At 44.0% G+C, this 15,270-nt stretch overlaps 1 protein-coding gene across 5 annotated transcripts in view; it reads right to left on the bottom strand.

The window, feature by feature from the left end:
* Positions 1-15,270, bottom strand: part of garnl3 (GTPase activating Rap/RanGAP domain like 3) — a 97,516-nt gene that overhangs the window by 67,986 nt on the left and 14,260 nt on the right. For 4 of the 5 annotated variants that reach the window (XM_018740469.2, XM_018740472.2, XM_018740470.2 and 1 more), the window contains exon 2: positions 4,001-4,070. In XM_018740469.2, coding sequence (XP_018595985.1) covers positions 4,001-4,070 — 70 coding nt within the window. Of the gene's footprint in view, positions 1-4,000; positions 4,071-6,957; positions 7,019-15,270 lie in introns of those variants that run through there. The other variant, XM_018740471.2, reaches the window with a different exon arrangement.

Genomic DNA, 15,270 nt, shown 5'->3' with positions numbered 1-15,270 from the left:
AAGTTGGAGCTTTCAAACCCAGTTGCCACTGTAGCCATGTCTGCATTTCCAACTCTAATGCATGATGCACACATATATAGCACAGAAGGTCTTATATAGGACATGCATTTGTTGAAACGGTAAGAATAATGCCTTCTCCATCCACCAAGTGCAGCATTCAGGAATCCGCTAGCAATCCCAGGAAGCGGCCAGTTCCGTGTGGCTTAATCTTTCCCATTTCAGATCTCATAAGAGTATGGATAGTGCCAGAACACACAAGTTGCTTCACTGTCAGAGCAAAACAGGGGAAGGAGGAACAAAAAAAAAAATAAAAAACACGAATGGCTGTAGTTGCAGCCATGCTTCCGTCAAGACCAATGTTCCACACCAGGCTCAGATCCGACAACTGCAAAATCCCTCCCTGTGGGAAATGAAGCCGTGGCTGAAAGCGCTTCTTAATAAAACCGCCCCCGCGAATCAATCAGAGTAACCGGTTCCGCCACTCACTTCCAGTCTGAAAACAACCGCCAGCTATTACATGTGAATTGGAGAAACAAGCAGATTCAATGCACAGGGATCAGCTTTAATGACCGTATTATTCAGTTCCTAGCGCCGAATCATTTAATGCCAGTACAGTTTAAATGTAATTAAATTTGATGCAATAAAATCTTTTGATCAGAAGATGGATGACTGAAAAGTGAATTTTAAGTAGCCTTCTCCATACCTTGCCCAAATTTGAATGCTACCGAGAGAAGAAAAAAATGGTAGCTGGAAAAATAAAGAAATATATAAATAGACTGAAATATGGCATCCCCCACATCACAGCGCATGGCACCAGGCCACAGAGAAACCGACAAACAAATCCATGCAAGCACTGATGTAAGATAAACAGAGGAGACTCGCTCTCCCGAAAACAATTTGCTCTTCAGCGAATCTCCTTCAGATCTGCACTTTGGGGACGTGCTAGGAGGTGGGAAACGGAGAGGCGAGCGGTGCGGACGGAAGACGGCCCCCGCTAAAGCTGAGCAGCGAGCGATCTCCCTGGGTGTCCACCACCGCATTCTAACGCCCTGAAGTCCACGACACGGCAGCTCTGCCGTTTATCACGCTCTAGCACTGTATATTGATTTTTCTGATTCCTATGTGTATTTTGTGAATTCAATTTCCTCTTAAGGATCTTCTTTTGCTTTAATGAGAGCCCTGTGGTCTTTTGTACCCCATGGCTCAGCCTTTTATGATGCAAAGGGAGCAGAGGTGTTCTCAATGGATCCTGCTTTACAGCTCATGTTGCCGAGTCTGTGACTGTGTCTGTACAGTAAGAGCCCAGAGAATGACTGATGGGCTGATGGATTTCTTAACAAGACCCGCATTCATGTCTGCACGACTGAAAAGATCTGTTGTTAAGTGCTCTTACTCACATATGCCACATCTATGATGTGCAAAGCATTGATATAAGGACAGTTTTTTCATTGCTCACAACAAAAGTAACAGTACTAATAAACATTTTCAGAACTGTGGTGGATTTTCATGAAAATGGTTAATACCTGAACGCTAACTTCCCTTGGGTTAGTCTATTCCGCCCTTGGCAAAAATTGCAGAAATGCCAACTTAAAGCATACCATAACTAATTCAAATTACTCTTCAGTTACTTGCATTTCATATACAGCCTATCACTGGTTCTGAACAAAAACAGAAGCATTTTATGGCTACTGTATGTGCAGTAAAATCCATATTTACATTTATTTATTTAGTTGAAACTTTTCTCCAAAGTGACTTCCAATGAACTCTGTGTAGTGTTATCAGCCCACACACCTTATTCACCGTGGTGACTTACACTGCTAGATACACTACTTACACTGGGTCACTCATCCATACATCAGTGGAACACACTCCCTCTGTCACTCACACACATTTTAATTACGATACTACTGGAAAATTTCATCTTCAAGTAAAATCAAACTCGCAGACATAAAATTAATGTTTATTAAGTTAATGTTATATATAAATATGGATACTGGCTTTAAAAAAAAAATGTTGCACTTGCAAAGCCACTTTGCTTTTTACCTCTTTGCAACTATTTATGGAATAGTACTCCAAATAAAAAGCAGCAAATTTGTCACAAATCTGTTTTGCAATATAATCACGCCATGTTTGGACTTAGTCCAAGAACACCCAACATGCACGCTTTCATGAAGGGTACCATTTCAACTCCCATTTAGCATTCAGCTCGCAAATGCATGCTACGAAGAAGAATATGTGTGTGACCAACTCAATTAACTACACTTGCATTCTTTTCTCATTTCTTTCATCAACTGTTGCTCTAATGCCCATCTAGATAAAGAAACGTCCCACACTGACAGTCCACTTGGGTAGCTCCTGCAGCATTCATGGATTTGGCCCTGCTATATTACTTTGTAGGGCGTGCACATATTTGGAGTACAACGAAGGAGACGGAATTAAAGAGCGGCACCTTATGTACTAGTACTATACAAGCAGTGACCTGACTCAAAAACAAAACAAAATAAATGGCCAGCAGACAGTTATGCAGCAGAAAGTAAGAAAGAATCACTAAGCTTTGACTGCTCGACTGTACGTCTCGTTACTTTCAACAGTCACATCTCTAGTACTCGGCTCCATCGGAAACATAACCTGGAAAGTACCGTAAGTCAAGTCAAACATTACAACGGGAACAAAACCTGAACCGCAAGACCTCGGCTGGCTTTCCTTTTCTCCGTGAACCTTTAAGACGGACCGTGCGTTACAGATTGCCGCGCTCCTTTCACTTCCTGGATAGCGGCTGTTGAGAAGGTGCTTGCCAGTCAGCGCTGGAAGTTTTCGTACAGATGGAGGGTGCATTAAGCTTCCTGAAAGCGGTGCTGCTCAGCGGAACTAAAGGCTGGTCTAGGGGAGGACTCGCTGTTGATCTTGGAGGGAACGGCAGGGCAGTCAAGGCGAGTCTGGGAAAGGCTTGCGCAGAGCTGGCGTGCTGTTGTACCACATGTTTGGGAAATGGAACAAATGCTCACTAGATGCACAGTAAGTTGCATGTACAGCTGCTACTTGGCCCTTGCACTTCGCAATACTAAAAATAGGTTATGAACTTTAATGCGTTAACCGAAGGTTTCACACGTCACGTTATTTTAAGATATATTAGGGCGGTCAACAGTAAAGCACTTAAGAATAATTTGACACTAACTGCAGAAGTACGGTATGGTCTCAGTTCATTCTTAACCAAACATTAAGCTCTAGCATTTTTTCCATTATGGTTATGACTGCTGCCTATGGCTTACTGTATATCTTGTGTCTGAAAACAACAATACATGCTATGTAGTTTTTTTTTTTTTTGGTGAGCGGTAATCATTCATTTTTCAGGTGATAGCTTGTGAACAAAGCCACACTCTGCTTTATTCAGGAAGTGACAGCTGGGTGTGGCTTATTTTAGTTTATCTGTAAATGACGGCTTTACTTGGACTGGCAAAATTTAGAAAGAGCTAATAGTAACGTTATATGGCCTGTTTTACTGCATTTTCTCTCTGCACCCATACACCCTACCACAAGAAAAATGACAGTATGTTTCACCACACCAAGGCCAGAAAAGTATTTCGTTTATTCCTGGTATTTCCAAAAAAAAAAAAAAAAAATCCCATCACAGTTAAAATGACCACAGTTACAAACACATTTCATAAAACGAAAGGAAAAACTTGTCTTTTTTTCAGTGCTGCTGCACATATCTTCACAGAGCTGCAGCTAGTTCATTTATTTTCATTGAAGTGACTCAGTCGGTCAAAGATAGTTCCGTTCTGTGTGAAATTCACACCTTGCTTTATGATATCATTCTCTGTGTTCTTTACACCTTTACTGTGTCCCGCTGAAAATGAAAAGCGTTGGACTCTTGCTGCTGGAGGACAAACGGCTCACCACACCCAGTGGAGACAACGTGCCCTCATCCGTCCTACCGCACAAACGTCTACCGGAGACCAAAGTCAAGCGCCAGCGGGAAAAAAATACAAGGCAGACTCACCAACTCCACGGACCCATAATGCTTCCGGCTGAATTCGCCACGCCTGCATCCCAGGTCCTCGGAGGCGGAGCTGAAAAACAAACGGATCATCACCACAACTCATCTCACGGAGGACTGCGAGGGTCTGAAGTGGGTGGAGAAGGCGAGCAAGGTAGCGGTGAATGCTGAAGGAAGTGCTTTTGACTCAAGTTCTCCAGCCCTGCCGCACATACACAGACTTCACGCAGCCGCTTCCTTGTCTCCTGACATCACGGTGCTGCGCTCTGTCCGGCCGGGCCTGGACAAGTGCCGAGCTGAGACGGAGGCCCTGATTGAATTAGGCATGAAGTCATTTTGTGACGGACAGCGTCTGCCAGCCAGAACTGTCTCCTTTATTGTGTTTGAGGTTCTAGTTCTGAGGACGTCTCGGTGGCCAGCAAGCCCTTGCCTAATCACACCCCCCCTAGAAAACGTATCTACTCTGATGAGATAAAACCCTCCACGCCAAATTAACTGAGGTCTGGCACGAACTGGAAAGTTCTGGAGTATCTCTGTAAAGATCCATAATGTATTTTAATACGCTATTTGGCATAAAAAAAAAAGAAGTCTCCAGTGCAGCATAGCAAATATGCCCTTTCATTAGTCTCAATTATTCTTGTGCAGATAGAACAAGAACATCTGCTCTGCGCTCATTACTACACTGAAATAGACATATTACAAACAAAATGCTATCACTAATATGCACGGCTTCCAAGATTTTTTGCTTCTCTCGTGTGCAAAGCAGAGTAACACAAGGCTACCCTGGTCTGCAACAATGCATGCATTACATTTTACAGTTCCTCAGACAGACCATTTACACTGTCTTTGTGTCTTTACAAATGTGTGCTGTTTACAGCTGTCGAGCTTTGGCTAATGGAAACAAGTCAATTTGTGTGTGTGTGTGTGTGTGTGTGTGTGTGTGTGTGTGTGCACCCCTTTGTCCACATCAGTCAGAGTGTAGGCTATTATTATTGATCCATTACTGCTCAGAGCAGCGGAGATTTGTGATTGCAGGGTGAACACCCTTCCCGTCGTCAACCCGTGTGGTATCAGAGTTGCACACAGGGCACAGTCTTATATTATACTATGTTATAGTAACAGTCCAAAGTGCCGATATTGTAAACGCAAAGGCCAGAAGTTGCACATTTGCCCTTCTGATGAGCACCTCTGTGTACGGAACTCAGATAAGACCCATGCAATCTCTGATGAAAAAGTCTTTCACACCTTCCTCTCTTGCTTTCCTGACAACGCATGGGCAGCAGGGGACAGGTTTTCCCAAGACACATGAAGAAATAACCTCCCAGTAACTACCACAGTTTCTTCCTTTTACTTCTTCTCTTTATTTGCTTCCCTCCTTTTTCTGATCCTTTGCACCCCCTTCCAAACATCACACATTGACAATTTAATGTAACCAACCAGGAGCGGTCAATGAAAGTCCAATCCAATATAATAATCTGCAGTGCAACATGTTGTAACTGTGTGCCGCTCAGCTACATTGTTTATTCTTCACATGTCCAGCATGTATATGGCCATTAAAAAGAAATCAAGCTTCAAGGATTCTAAAGCTTGCCTAGCAACTGCAGTTTAAAATCAATCTCCATCCCTCCATTACTGACCAGCAAAGATGACATCATAGCCTAATGGCAACTGCTCCTCATCTACACGCAGTTATTTTTCAGGAGATTAAATTGTAATATTTGACTCATGTGGTTCGGGAACCAAACGACCCGTCGGACCCATTAAACAAGCTCATCAGTTGCGGACGACGATATGTGTAAAGCTGGGTGTGCTCCATGGCAATGCATGGGGGTATGATTGGGACAGTCAAAAGCTGTCTCAAAGCCGCCCGTGTCAAGAGCTGTCCATTCAGCACCACCTATGATCACAGGTTGAAAAACCACTTCTTGGCTCTTTTGCATTCATCTTCGTACAATGTCATTTGGGGATCTTTTCTTACACGACATTTCTTCTGGGAATGCCTTCCTTCCCAACAGGTGCACATTATCCATTTATCTATCCAGAAAGATCTTGTTGCAGTGCGGTAATTAACTGCTGTACGTGACGGGTTTCCATCTGAAAGGCAAACGACTTCACAAAAGGTTGAGTGACACTTGAGTCCAGGGCGTGCGACGCCGGTCTTACCTTGAACAGAGTATTAGAATAAATTATTAATGTTTTTTCCATGTGCGTTCAGGAGCCTGTGTAAGGGAGCAAAACAAGCCTGCTGCAAAAGTAAGGAAGGCAAAAGGTTCTCAGTGATGATCACATTTCCACTTCACGTGGCCTAATACTGAAAGAAAGTCTAGCAGGTCCTTAACAAGCAGCCTGTTTCCTGACAGTATCCTTCAAATGAAGGCAATTACGTGCCCGATGCATCTCTGCCCAGCAAACTGTGGCTGCAGCCTGCGGGAGTTCCCGCACATCATTGTGATCCCACTTTGCGGAAGACTCCCCCCCCAAGACTGCAGCTCGAATTTTCTGGTTTAAAAAACATTACATGCCCGGGCACACTGATGATTCCATGTTTCAGAGGATCTGGAGTAAAACCGCACGAATCTGCATCCGCACTGAGACAATGATCACTGGGACCCGTAAGAGAGAGAGAGAGAGAGAGAGAGAGAAAAAGCATCGTAGCTGTGCTGCACTGATGATGACTGCACCGGGGTCGGGAAACACACCTGTCATCCACTGTCTTACCGCACATAGACAAGTTCGCCGTAACACAGCCAAGCAAGCTTCACACATCCCTGGCACGAAACAAGTGCAACGCCACGAATGACCAGAAATGAATGAAAGACCACGTTAACGTAAAGAAAAAAGAAACCCGAGATAGCGGATGCCTCCCTCTTCCTAACACATCACATGGTGTCAATTTCCATTCCATCGGCTATGCAGCGCGAACGCGCGCACTGACGACATACTGTAACATGTTGATTTACCGTTGGGTGAAACTCAGCAGTTTGGTAGCAGCCGGATCCGCACTGCACATATCCCCATGCGTTTTATCCCCACCGCTCCCAGTAGTAGTAGCAGTTGTAGCAGCGCTTGTGTATTTTTCAGCGAGGCACCGTGAGCATCGCTGCCTCTACTGCACGGTGTCACTGCCGACGGCTTCCCTTCTTGCACTGTGACTCTGAGCGGCGCAAATGGGCAAGCGATGGGTGGGCAGCGGCACGGATGCGCTGCGTCCGGGAGCCCGTTCGCTCTCTCGCTCCTCCTGCTGATCCTCAGCTAGCTTCTGGTCCTCCTCCCTCTCCTCCTGCTGCTGATGCTGATGCTGCTGCTGCTACAGCTGCTCCTGTCAGTCAGGTACTCAGGTACTCGCGTTTCCTCCGCCGCTCCCAGGGACAGCCCAGCCCCCCCCTCCACCCCCTCCCCCCAGCAGACAGAGGCACATGGAAAAAGCCCCCGTCGACGCACCGCACCGCACCGCGGTCTCCGGCTCCTGAGCGGCCGTCCTCAGCCCCTTCGCAGACCGCTGGATCACGGACACGGTGCGCAGCGATTTATCCAGCTGAAGGCACCCGTTGTTGGACAGCACGCGAGAAAAAGCCCGTGCCACTTGTAGGAGGAGGTTCGCTCTCCTTTCTCTTCGTCTCATGCGCTTCCCATTGTTGGGTGAATGGCAACAACTGACATTGTCCGCGACATAATACTGACACCCACAGCCTAGAGTCGCAGTGTGGAACAGGTACAGCCCTAGCTGGGGGGGGGGGGGGAGAAAGGAAAAAAAGTACTTGCAGCCCGTTGGAATTTATGCACATGCACTGCTGGGAAGTCCTGTTGAATTATTTGGTGGATTATGCTGTTTGGGTGCCCAAAGTAAGGTGGATTCAGTTTCTGGGGAATATCACACAATGTATATGACTCTTAAGCGGTCTGCATCACTTGTAAATATCACCCAAAAAAAATTCTTATAGTCGAATCCACAAAAACCAAAAAAGCTCTTTTGCTTCGGGGTTCACACAGCGGACGGGCACATTGCGGCTCGATACACCCGATCAAGATGCTGCCCGCTGCCCGTAAGACGCAAAGTTTGGGACCTTCCTAAACGGGATAAGGTCGGCGGGTCTCCGCGAGGGGATTGAGCTACAGCAGCCTGTGAGCTGCAGACCACCACGGGGCAAATGCAATCATCTTCACAGTGGGTTTCTTATTTACAAGAGGAAGGGCAACGCAGCTTACACAACACCTGTATAGTTTTGCACTGCCTGAGCCCTATTAAGTTCTTTTAAATAATAAATGAAGGTTCTCTGTGGTCCTAGCGGCAGTAACCGTACCAGGGATCTTTACACTGAATCTACATGCCTATTAATGAATATATCTGCGCCTTATCCTACGGATCTCGAGCTGTATATTACGACCCGACGAACGTCGGTGTCAGTTAGCGCGGCCTCAGAGGTCGGTGGCTGGTGTTCCCTTGTCTTATTTGTATTTACCATCATGCCTGTATTTGTACTGTATATTTCTAAAATATTTCTGTAATGATATGTGGAGGGACACTAGGCCAATTTATGTTACACCTGAATCTGCTCAAACCACATTTAATTTCCGCTGTACACCTGGTAGAGATGCCCGATACATTATTTACTGTAGGTACCATAGTTAAGGCATCAGCAAACTTCTCTGTTGCTGCCTTTTTTAAAAGTATTTTAAATTCTTTATTATCTTAGCACAGCTACTTTATGTCATCTCCTACACAGGGACTGATGCCTGTGAAGGAATTCTGTACATTTCTTCGGTGTTTGTCTTCCGTCTTATGGAAAACGCACTACTGAAAGCTACTCCTGTTGCTGAGGTCCCGGCTACTGAATTATGCATAAACAGAGATGCTAAAGAGCAGTAGAAAGGCCTGTATTTCAGTGCTCTGCGTGCCTAGGTGAGTATATATATAAATATATATATATATATATATATATATGTGTGTGTACATGGGGGTGGGGAGGGTTGTGGTTAGAGTGCAGGGGCCATCGTTATCTTCCAGTGTGAGATTGGCAGCCAGATATTAATTAGTTTCCGTTTTTTGTTCAAACTGACACCACATGCAACACCCATCCTGTGCACACCTCTTCCTCGCTCGCTTAATGCGAGATCACACACATCGACTGAAACTGCTTGTCCCAAGCAGGGTGGCGGCAAGCCGGGGCCTAACCCGGCAACAGAGGGCGTAGGGCTGGAGGGGGAGGGGACACACCTAGGACGGGACGTCAGTCTGTCGTAAGGCATCCCAACCAGGACTCGAACCCCAGACCCACCAGAGAGCAGGCACGGGCCAAACCCACTCTGTCACTGTGCCCCCCTCAGTGTGAGATAACTCGTGAAATTCGCTCAGGCCGACTTGTCGGAGCATCGCCGGGCCATATAAGGCTCAGCAATATTTTCCCAAGGCAATCACTTACGTCATCTATTTTTCATGACAAAAAAACACTCCTCTGTAAACTGATCCTTAGTGTTACAAGTGATCTGATCATAATAGTTTTCCTTCCTAAACTGAAGATTTTTGTATTTTGTAATAAATGTGTCTTTTTCGCTGGGCTACTGCAATTGCATTGCATTGTATACAATACAAAGCATAAACCCACTAACTGTTACCACATGAGAGCAGTAAAACCCACCTACCTTAGGTGGATTCAGTTTTTACTGTTGCTTTCTGTTCCCTGCTGATGATGCAAAGATGGTACTTCTGAATTCATTAATCTCACTATCTTTGTCCTTTAGTTGATTTCAAGTAATAAGTAATTAAAAAAAAAGTCTTTAGTGTCTACTACTTCCATATTACCTTAATGTAATGGGCAATAATAATGAAAATATGAAATCAGAGACACGGCCAAAGATAACGATAGACAATGTAGATGGTTAACATTTCGTAATATTTTCCATACAGTTTACCAGTCTAGCTACATTTATACCCGACTTAGATGAATGGAAATTTGGGGATATGAGTATTAAAAAAAAAAAAAAAACTTTTGTTGAAGAAAAATAGATCAGTTTTAGAAAACAATCTACCTAACTTGGGTGATAGTGGTGCAACAGATACTGCTGCTGCCTCACAACACCAAGGAGTTGCGTGCTCTCCCTTTGTTTGTATGGGTTTCCTCCATGTGCTCTGGTTTCTTCCCACACTCCAAAATGATCCATTTCCGATAGTTTGGTGATTCTATTCTGGCTGCAGTGAGTGACTGTGCGCATGTGGCTACCCTCCAATGGACTGGCATCATATCCATGGTGTACCATACAGAGCCTTATGCCCTGTGCTTCTGGAATGGGCTCTGAACTGCCACAAACCAGTCTTGGACATGTGATTAAAGATAGTGAATGAGTAAATTTAGCTGATTTTCATCAAGCCTCAAAACATCAACAGTGCCAAATCTTTTACTGTGGTCAGTTGTATGAGACAGAAAAGCAAGAAGTTTCTGTAGGACCTGAAGTGTTCATTTCAAACACAAACACATGTGAGCCTTTGAGATATCAATTACTATTTTATGGGACACAAGACACTTTGAAACTTACAAAAACTATAATGTGGGCTTACAAAACCCAAAGTGCCATTCCTCAGAGTACCGTTGGAGTGCACGTCACTCATCTTCCACTGTGCGAACGTCTACGTCGTATTTAGCCCTCTAGGGCGATGCTCATTTTGAACAGTGTTTCTGATACAAAAGTTTCTTGTTCTGTCATCACTGAGTCTTTCAATATAATCAACTGCAGAAGAGATCCCAAGCTGACCAAAAGTGAAAGAGAAAACATATTGTTTAAAGAGTAAATGAACAGCAACATGTAATTGCATTCAGAATGTATTTGGTGCATAGAAGGCTGGATTTACACCATGCAAGGTTCTCCTTCCTATATATTCCATCCTCCACATGAAGCTCTTTGGCAAAGTAGACGGTACTTAGCACAGTCAGAAACAATTTGAAGGGATATGTGCTCTATGCAAGATGCCACTTCATGATTGACAGGGGAAAAGAGGTTGTTTCCTATGCTGTTGTATGGAGTAGCCAGGCTGGGAAGCGGCCAAAGGCTTTGTGTGTGGTTTGAACAAACTGAATTAAAACAGGGTAAGCTGCGGTATGTCAGGTAGCGAACGATACTGAATAAAGCATGATCTGAAGAGCGAGAATCATCTCACCTAGCAATGTGCATTAGGTCTAATATCTGGAATCTGCTCAAGGACCAGAACTGGCAGAGTGGAGGTGCACTATCATATTTAGACAATATTTAGGTTGTTTTTGAATAAATTGCCATATTGTGAAACTGTTTATTGGTGACATGTATACAAAACATAGGTATTTGTGATTTTCAGTATTTTAAGTTGGTGTCAATATTTTCCACTTATATGAACTTTTTCTACTTTGTTTTTTTTCCCCCAATAATGAACCTCCTGCATAAGAAGTATTGCACAGATTGCCATAAGGCAGTATACTGCACAAATGTCATTTATTTGCAGAACAACATTAAAAAGTAATGTAAGAAGTAAAGCAACATGAAGTACACATTTTACGATGAATAAAACTTATTTTATTGCCCTTCCCACGAAGACCACAATATGGATCGAACTGTAATGACCAAACGCAACCACAAAGCCTCAAGTTTACACTCCTTGTCTAGAAATGTAGCACGAGTTGTGGGTTTTGCTGAAGTACAACTGGACCAATTTGGGATTTAGGGGATTGGACGTACACTCCGTGGCTGTCAAAGCATCGTTTCACGTCAGGCGACCTTCATTCGGCTTGTTCTAGAGCGGGACGCAGAGTGGAAGAACCTGCGTTGAGACCATTTGCTGCATCACTTAATGAAATAAGTCCTCATTTATCCATTCGTCCTTCACGCTGCAGGCCGGTTTGTTCTTTTAAAGGTTACTCTTAATGCAAATGAGGGAACCTTCGTCTGCCAAGGTGGCTATATTAGACCCATCCAGCTGTGCTTCATTAGGCTACAGGTTCTGAGCAGTTTATTTGAGGGAGAACCAAATGCTACCATCATAACTCTTGCTAACATGTCAATAAGGTTTTTGTTGCTTCTTGGTGGCGGCTCTATCGCTTCTTATGACATAATCTTTTTGCTTCCATGTAGATGTAGTAATACGGCCCCGTTGAGTGGAGGGGGGTGGTGTAATCACATCAGTATTACAATGGTTAAGAACACACCCCTGCTCTTGTACACTTGAGCAAGACACTCACTGTATGGAATATCCAGCAGTATGAGTGGATATAAATGGATATAATTGAAAATTGATCCATCTGCTGTCAATAACTGCTAATCACATGCAAAGGGTGGTCTGGAGCCTATTCCAGAAGTATAGCGTGCAAGGCAGTATATAGCCTGGACAGGAAGCTAGTCATTTATAGGGATATCAAGCACACACAGTATATTAGTGTCACCCTATCACGTAAAACAAATGTTTTTGGACTGTGGAAGGAAACCAGAGGAGCCGGAAGAAACGCAAAATGAGCGCAGAGAGAGCTTGCAAACTCCACGGACTGCCAGATTCAAACCCTAACCAAAAGCCTCTTAAACCTAATAATTCTGACGAATTTAATAATAAGCAGCTCATAATTTTAAGCCGTAAGCGGCCCCTTCTTACGCACGCATTTATGCGTCCATTCTTTGCGGTAGTAAATAAACAAGAGAAATAGTTTATTACTGTGTCAGTTTTGATCGCTTACATTTAAATTTGGGAAAATTTTCCACCACTGACAGTTTCATTCTGTTCTGGGGCTTCAAGACATGGTTTGTGATATAGCAGCCCATAAATTTTTGCCGTCGTTCTCCTGCTACTCAAAACGCTTCACTCCTATGGGCTGTAGGAAGCCAGTCAGCAGGACAGGTGTTACGCACTAAAAAGTCCAAAATATTGTATGTAAATCTTACAGTGAACAATACTATCCCCTAGAAGTTGAACCGGATTCATCCCAGGTGTTAGCATTTGCCAGATGTCAAGAGGTAAGTTTTAAATCTGCTTGTCGATTGAACATTCTGGGGTGATACCACACGCACACGACGAGCGCACGACTTTATGAGTGTGCTGTCAGACACCGAAAAGGTGCAGATCTGAATGCAGGTTCTGTTTCAGCAGCTCACGGTAAAAATGACCTCGTTCTGTAAGATGGTCCGAATGCTGTCCCCGACGTACGGCAATGCTTACGCCCATCGCTCCTGGACAAGGTAAACAAGTTATAGCCTTGCATTCCGAAGAGGATCTCTGACAGAGATGCTTGGCACAGAAGGATTGTGATCCAAAGCGATTTGGCCAGGTGCGAAAATACAGTATACACTGTGCAAAGCCATATCGAATATCAAGCGTGCGGAATGAAAACATACAAATAAAAAATGCACTTCGTTCTCGATTTCCGACTCTTTGCAAATACATTGGCAAACGAATGATTGTAAAACTGACTCATAGGAGCAGGTTGGTATCGATTTGCATATACAGTAGAATAGCGATCACTACTAGATTCCCACAAGGGACTCAGTGTGGTGTTTCAGAGAGAAGACTCTGGTCAGAGCTGTACAGAAGAACACTGAGCATTATGTTGGACTTACTTAAAACTGATGTACACTGAGTCCATCATGTATTTGCTGAAATATAATAACCACGAACAAGGACCATGTGGAAGAGCATATATAGCAGAAGAATTGAAAGGAATCCCAAGCATTGCCCAAGTGCACTCAAATTTATGTTAACAGTAATTAAGCAATTAGTAAGTATAACATGGTAAATTAATGATAATTACAAAATTCTTACAATTTTGTCAATACAATGCCTTGCAAAAGTGTTCAGCATACAGTTCTCATACCTGGCTGCTTTGAAATCTAATTCTGAATATTCCAACTTGGGGAGGAAAAAAAAAAAAAAATTATTTTCTCAGCCAGCTCCACAATGTCAGATAGAGAGAGAAAAAAATGAATAGTAAATTAATCATTCATTAAACACACACACACACACACGCACACACGCACACACGCACACAAGCCACTTGTCCCAAGCAGGGTTGCAGCGAGCCAGAGCCTAACCCAGCAACACAGGGCGTAAGGCTGGAGGGGGATACACCCCAGGATGGGATGCCAGTCTGTCACAAGGCACCCCAAGCAGGACTCGAACCCCAGACCTGCCAGAAAGCAGGCACAGGCCAAACCCGCTGCACCACCATGCACCTGTCCCCCCTAGACATTTATTAAAAACAGATTTCAAATACTGAAAGTCACATAGGAACTTAAAGCAAAGCCTAAAGAACATAATTGTATACAGTAATGGCATAGATAGGAACATAGGTATAAAAAGCTTTTAAACACCCCAGGCAGGAAAAAAGGTTTGTGACTTGGCATACACTTAACAGTTGAATGAGTCAGTAATGTCTCAGTATTATACAAGGATGATCGGGGGTGGGGGTAAGAGAGGAGGAGGAAGAAGAAGAAGAAAAAAAAAAAAAAAAAAAAAAAAAAAAAAAAAAATCAATCAATTCATTGGGTTTGCAACAAAGGATCGGATTAATACGCCAAACAATTAGCCAAGAGGAGATTATGAGCTGACCTTTCTGGTAAGACAGAGCAAACAGCAACGCCACCCGCAGCATCCAAAGCCAGGCACCTGTACGATCAGGCATGTCCGTGGCAGCACGACTCGCAGAACTTCAACGAAAATCATGTCAGGGGTGTGGAGAGCACGGGTGAAGCAAGGTCTGTGCAAAATAAGCAGGAGAACGTGCTCAGGTTTGATGAATACTTGAAAGAAAGATGAAAATGAACCTTACCCCAGGGCAGTACGCAGGGTCAATGCTGCCCTCGAGTGCCTTCATACAAAGAAAGCGAATGCCCCTTCACTTACTGCTACAAAATCTTGCAAATCACTGCTCATCAGTGCTCTACAACCAACTTCACAGAGTTTTAGCAAAATTTGCCAAGAAGAACGGGTGAAAAATCGCACTTCCCCAGGGAGCAAAGCTGGTCGGCACTCACATCTGTAACTGCTGCCAAGTATTGACTCGGGAGGGTGACACTTTTTTTTTTCTTCGCAGTCTTCGTGATCACTGATCTACTTTCGTTTACGTTCCGCTGTATTGTGACCAGCCCAGGTGGCTGGCAACAGGTAAGCAGTTCTATTCAAATAAAAGCATTTCACACTAGAAAGACATAATAAATAACTCCATGTGAGAAAATCTGTGCAAAATACAGCAAAACCACGTCTATACCAGTACTCGCAAGCCTTCGGGTTCAATGCGAGCTGCCATCAGTGGAACACACTCTGTACCACT

This window comes from Scleropages formosus, chromosome 6 (assembly GCF_900964775.1).
Source record: "Scleropages formosus chromosome 6, fSclFor1.1, whole genome shotgun sequence".
Classification (NCBI taxonomy): domain Eukaryota; kingdom Metazoa; phylum Chordata; class Actinopteri; order Osteoglossiformes; family Osteoglossidae; genus Scleropages; species Scleropages formosus.
This window is presented reverse-complemented; position numbering and strand designations above follow the sequence as displayed.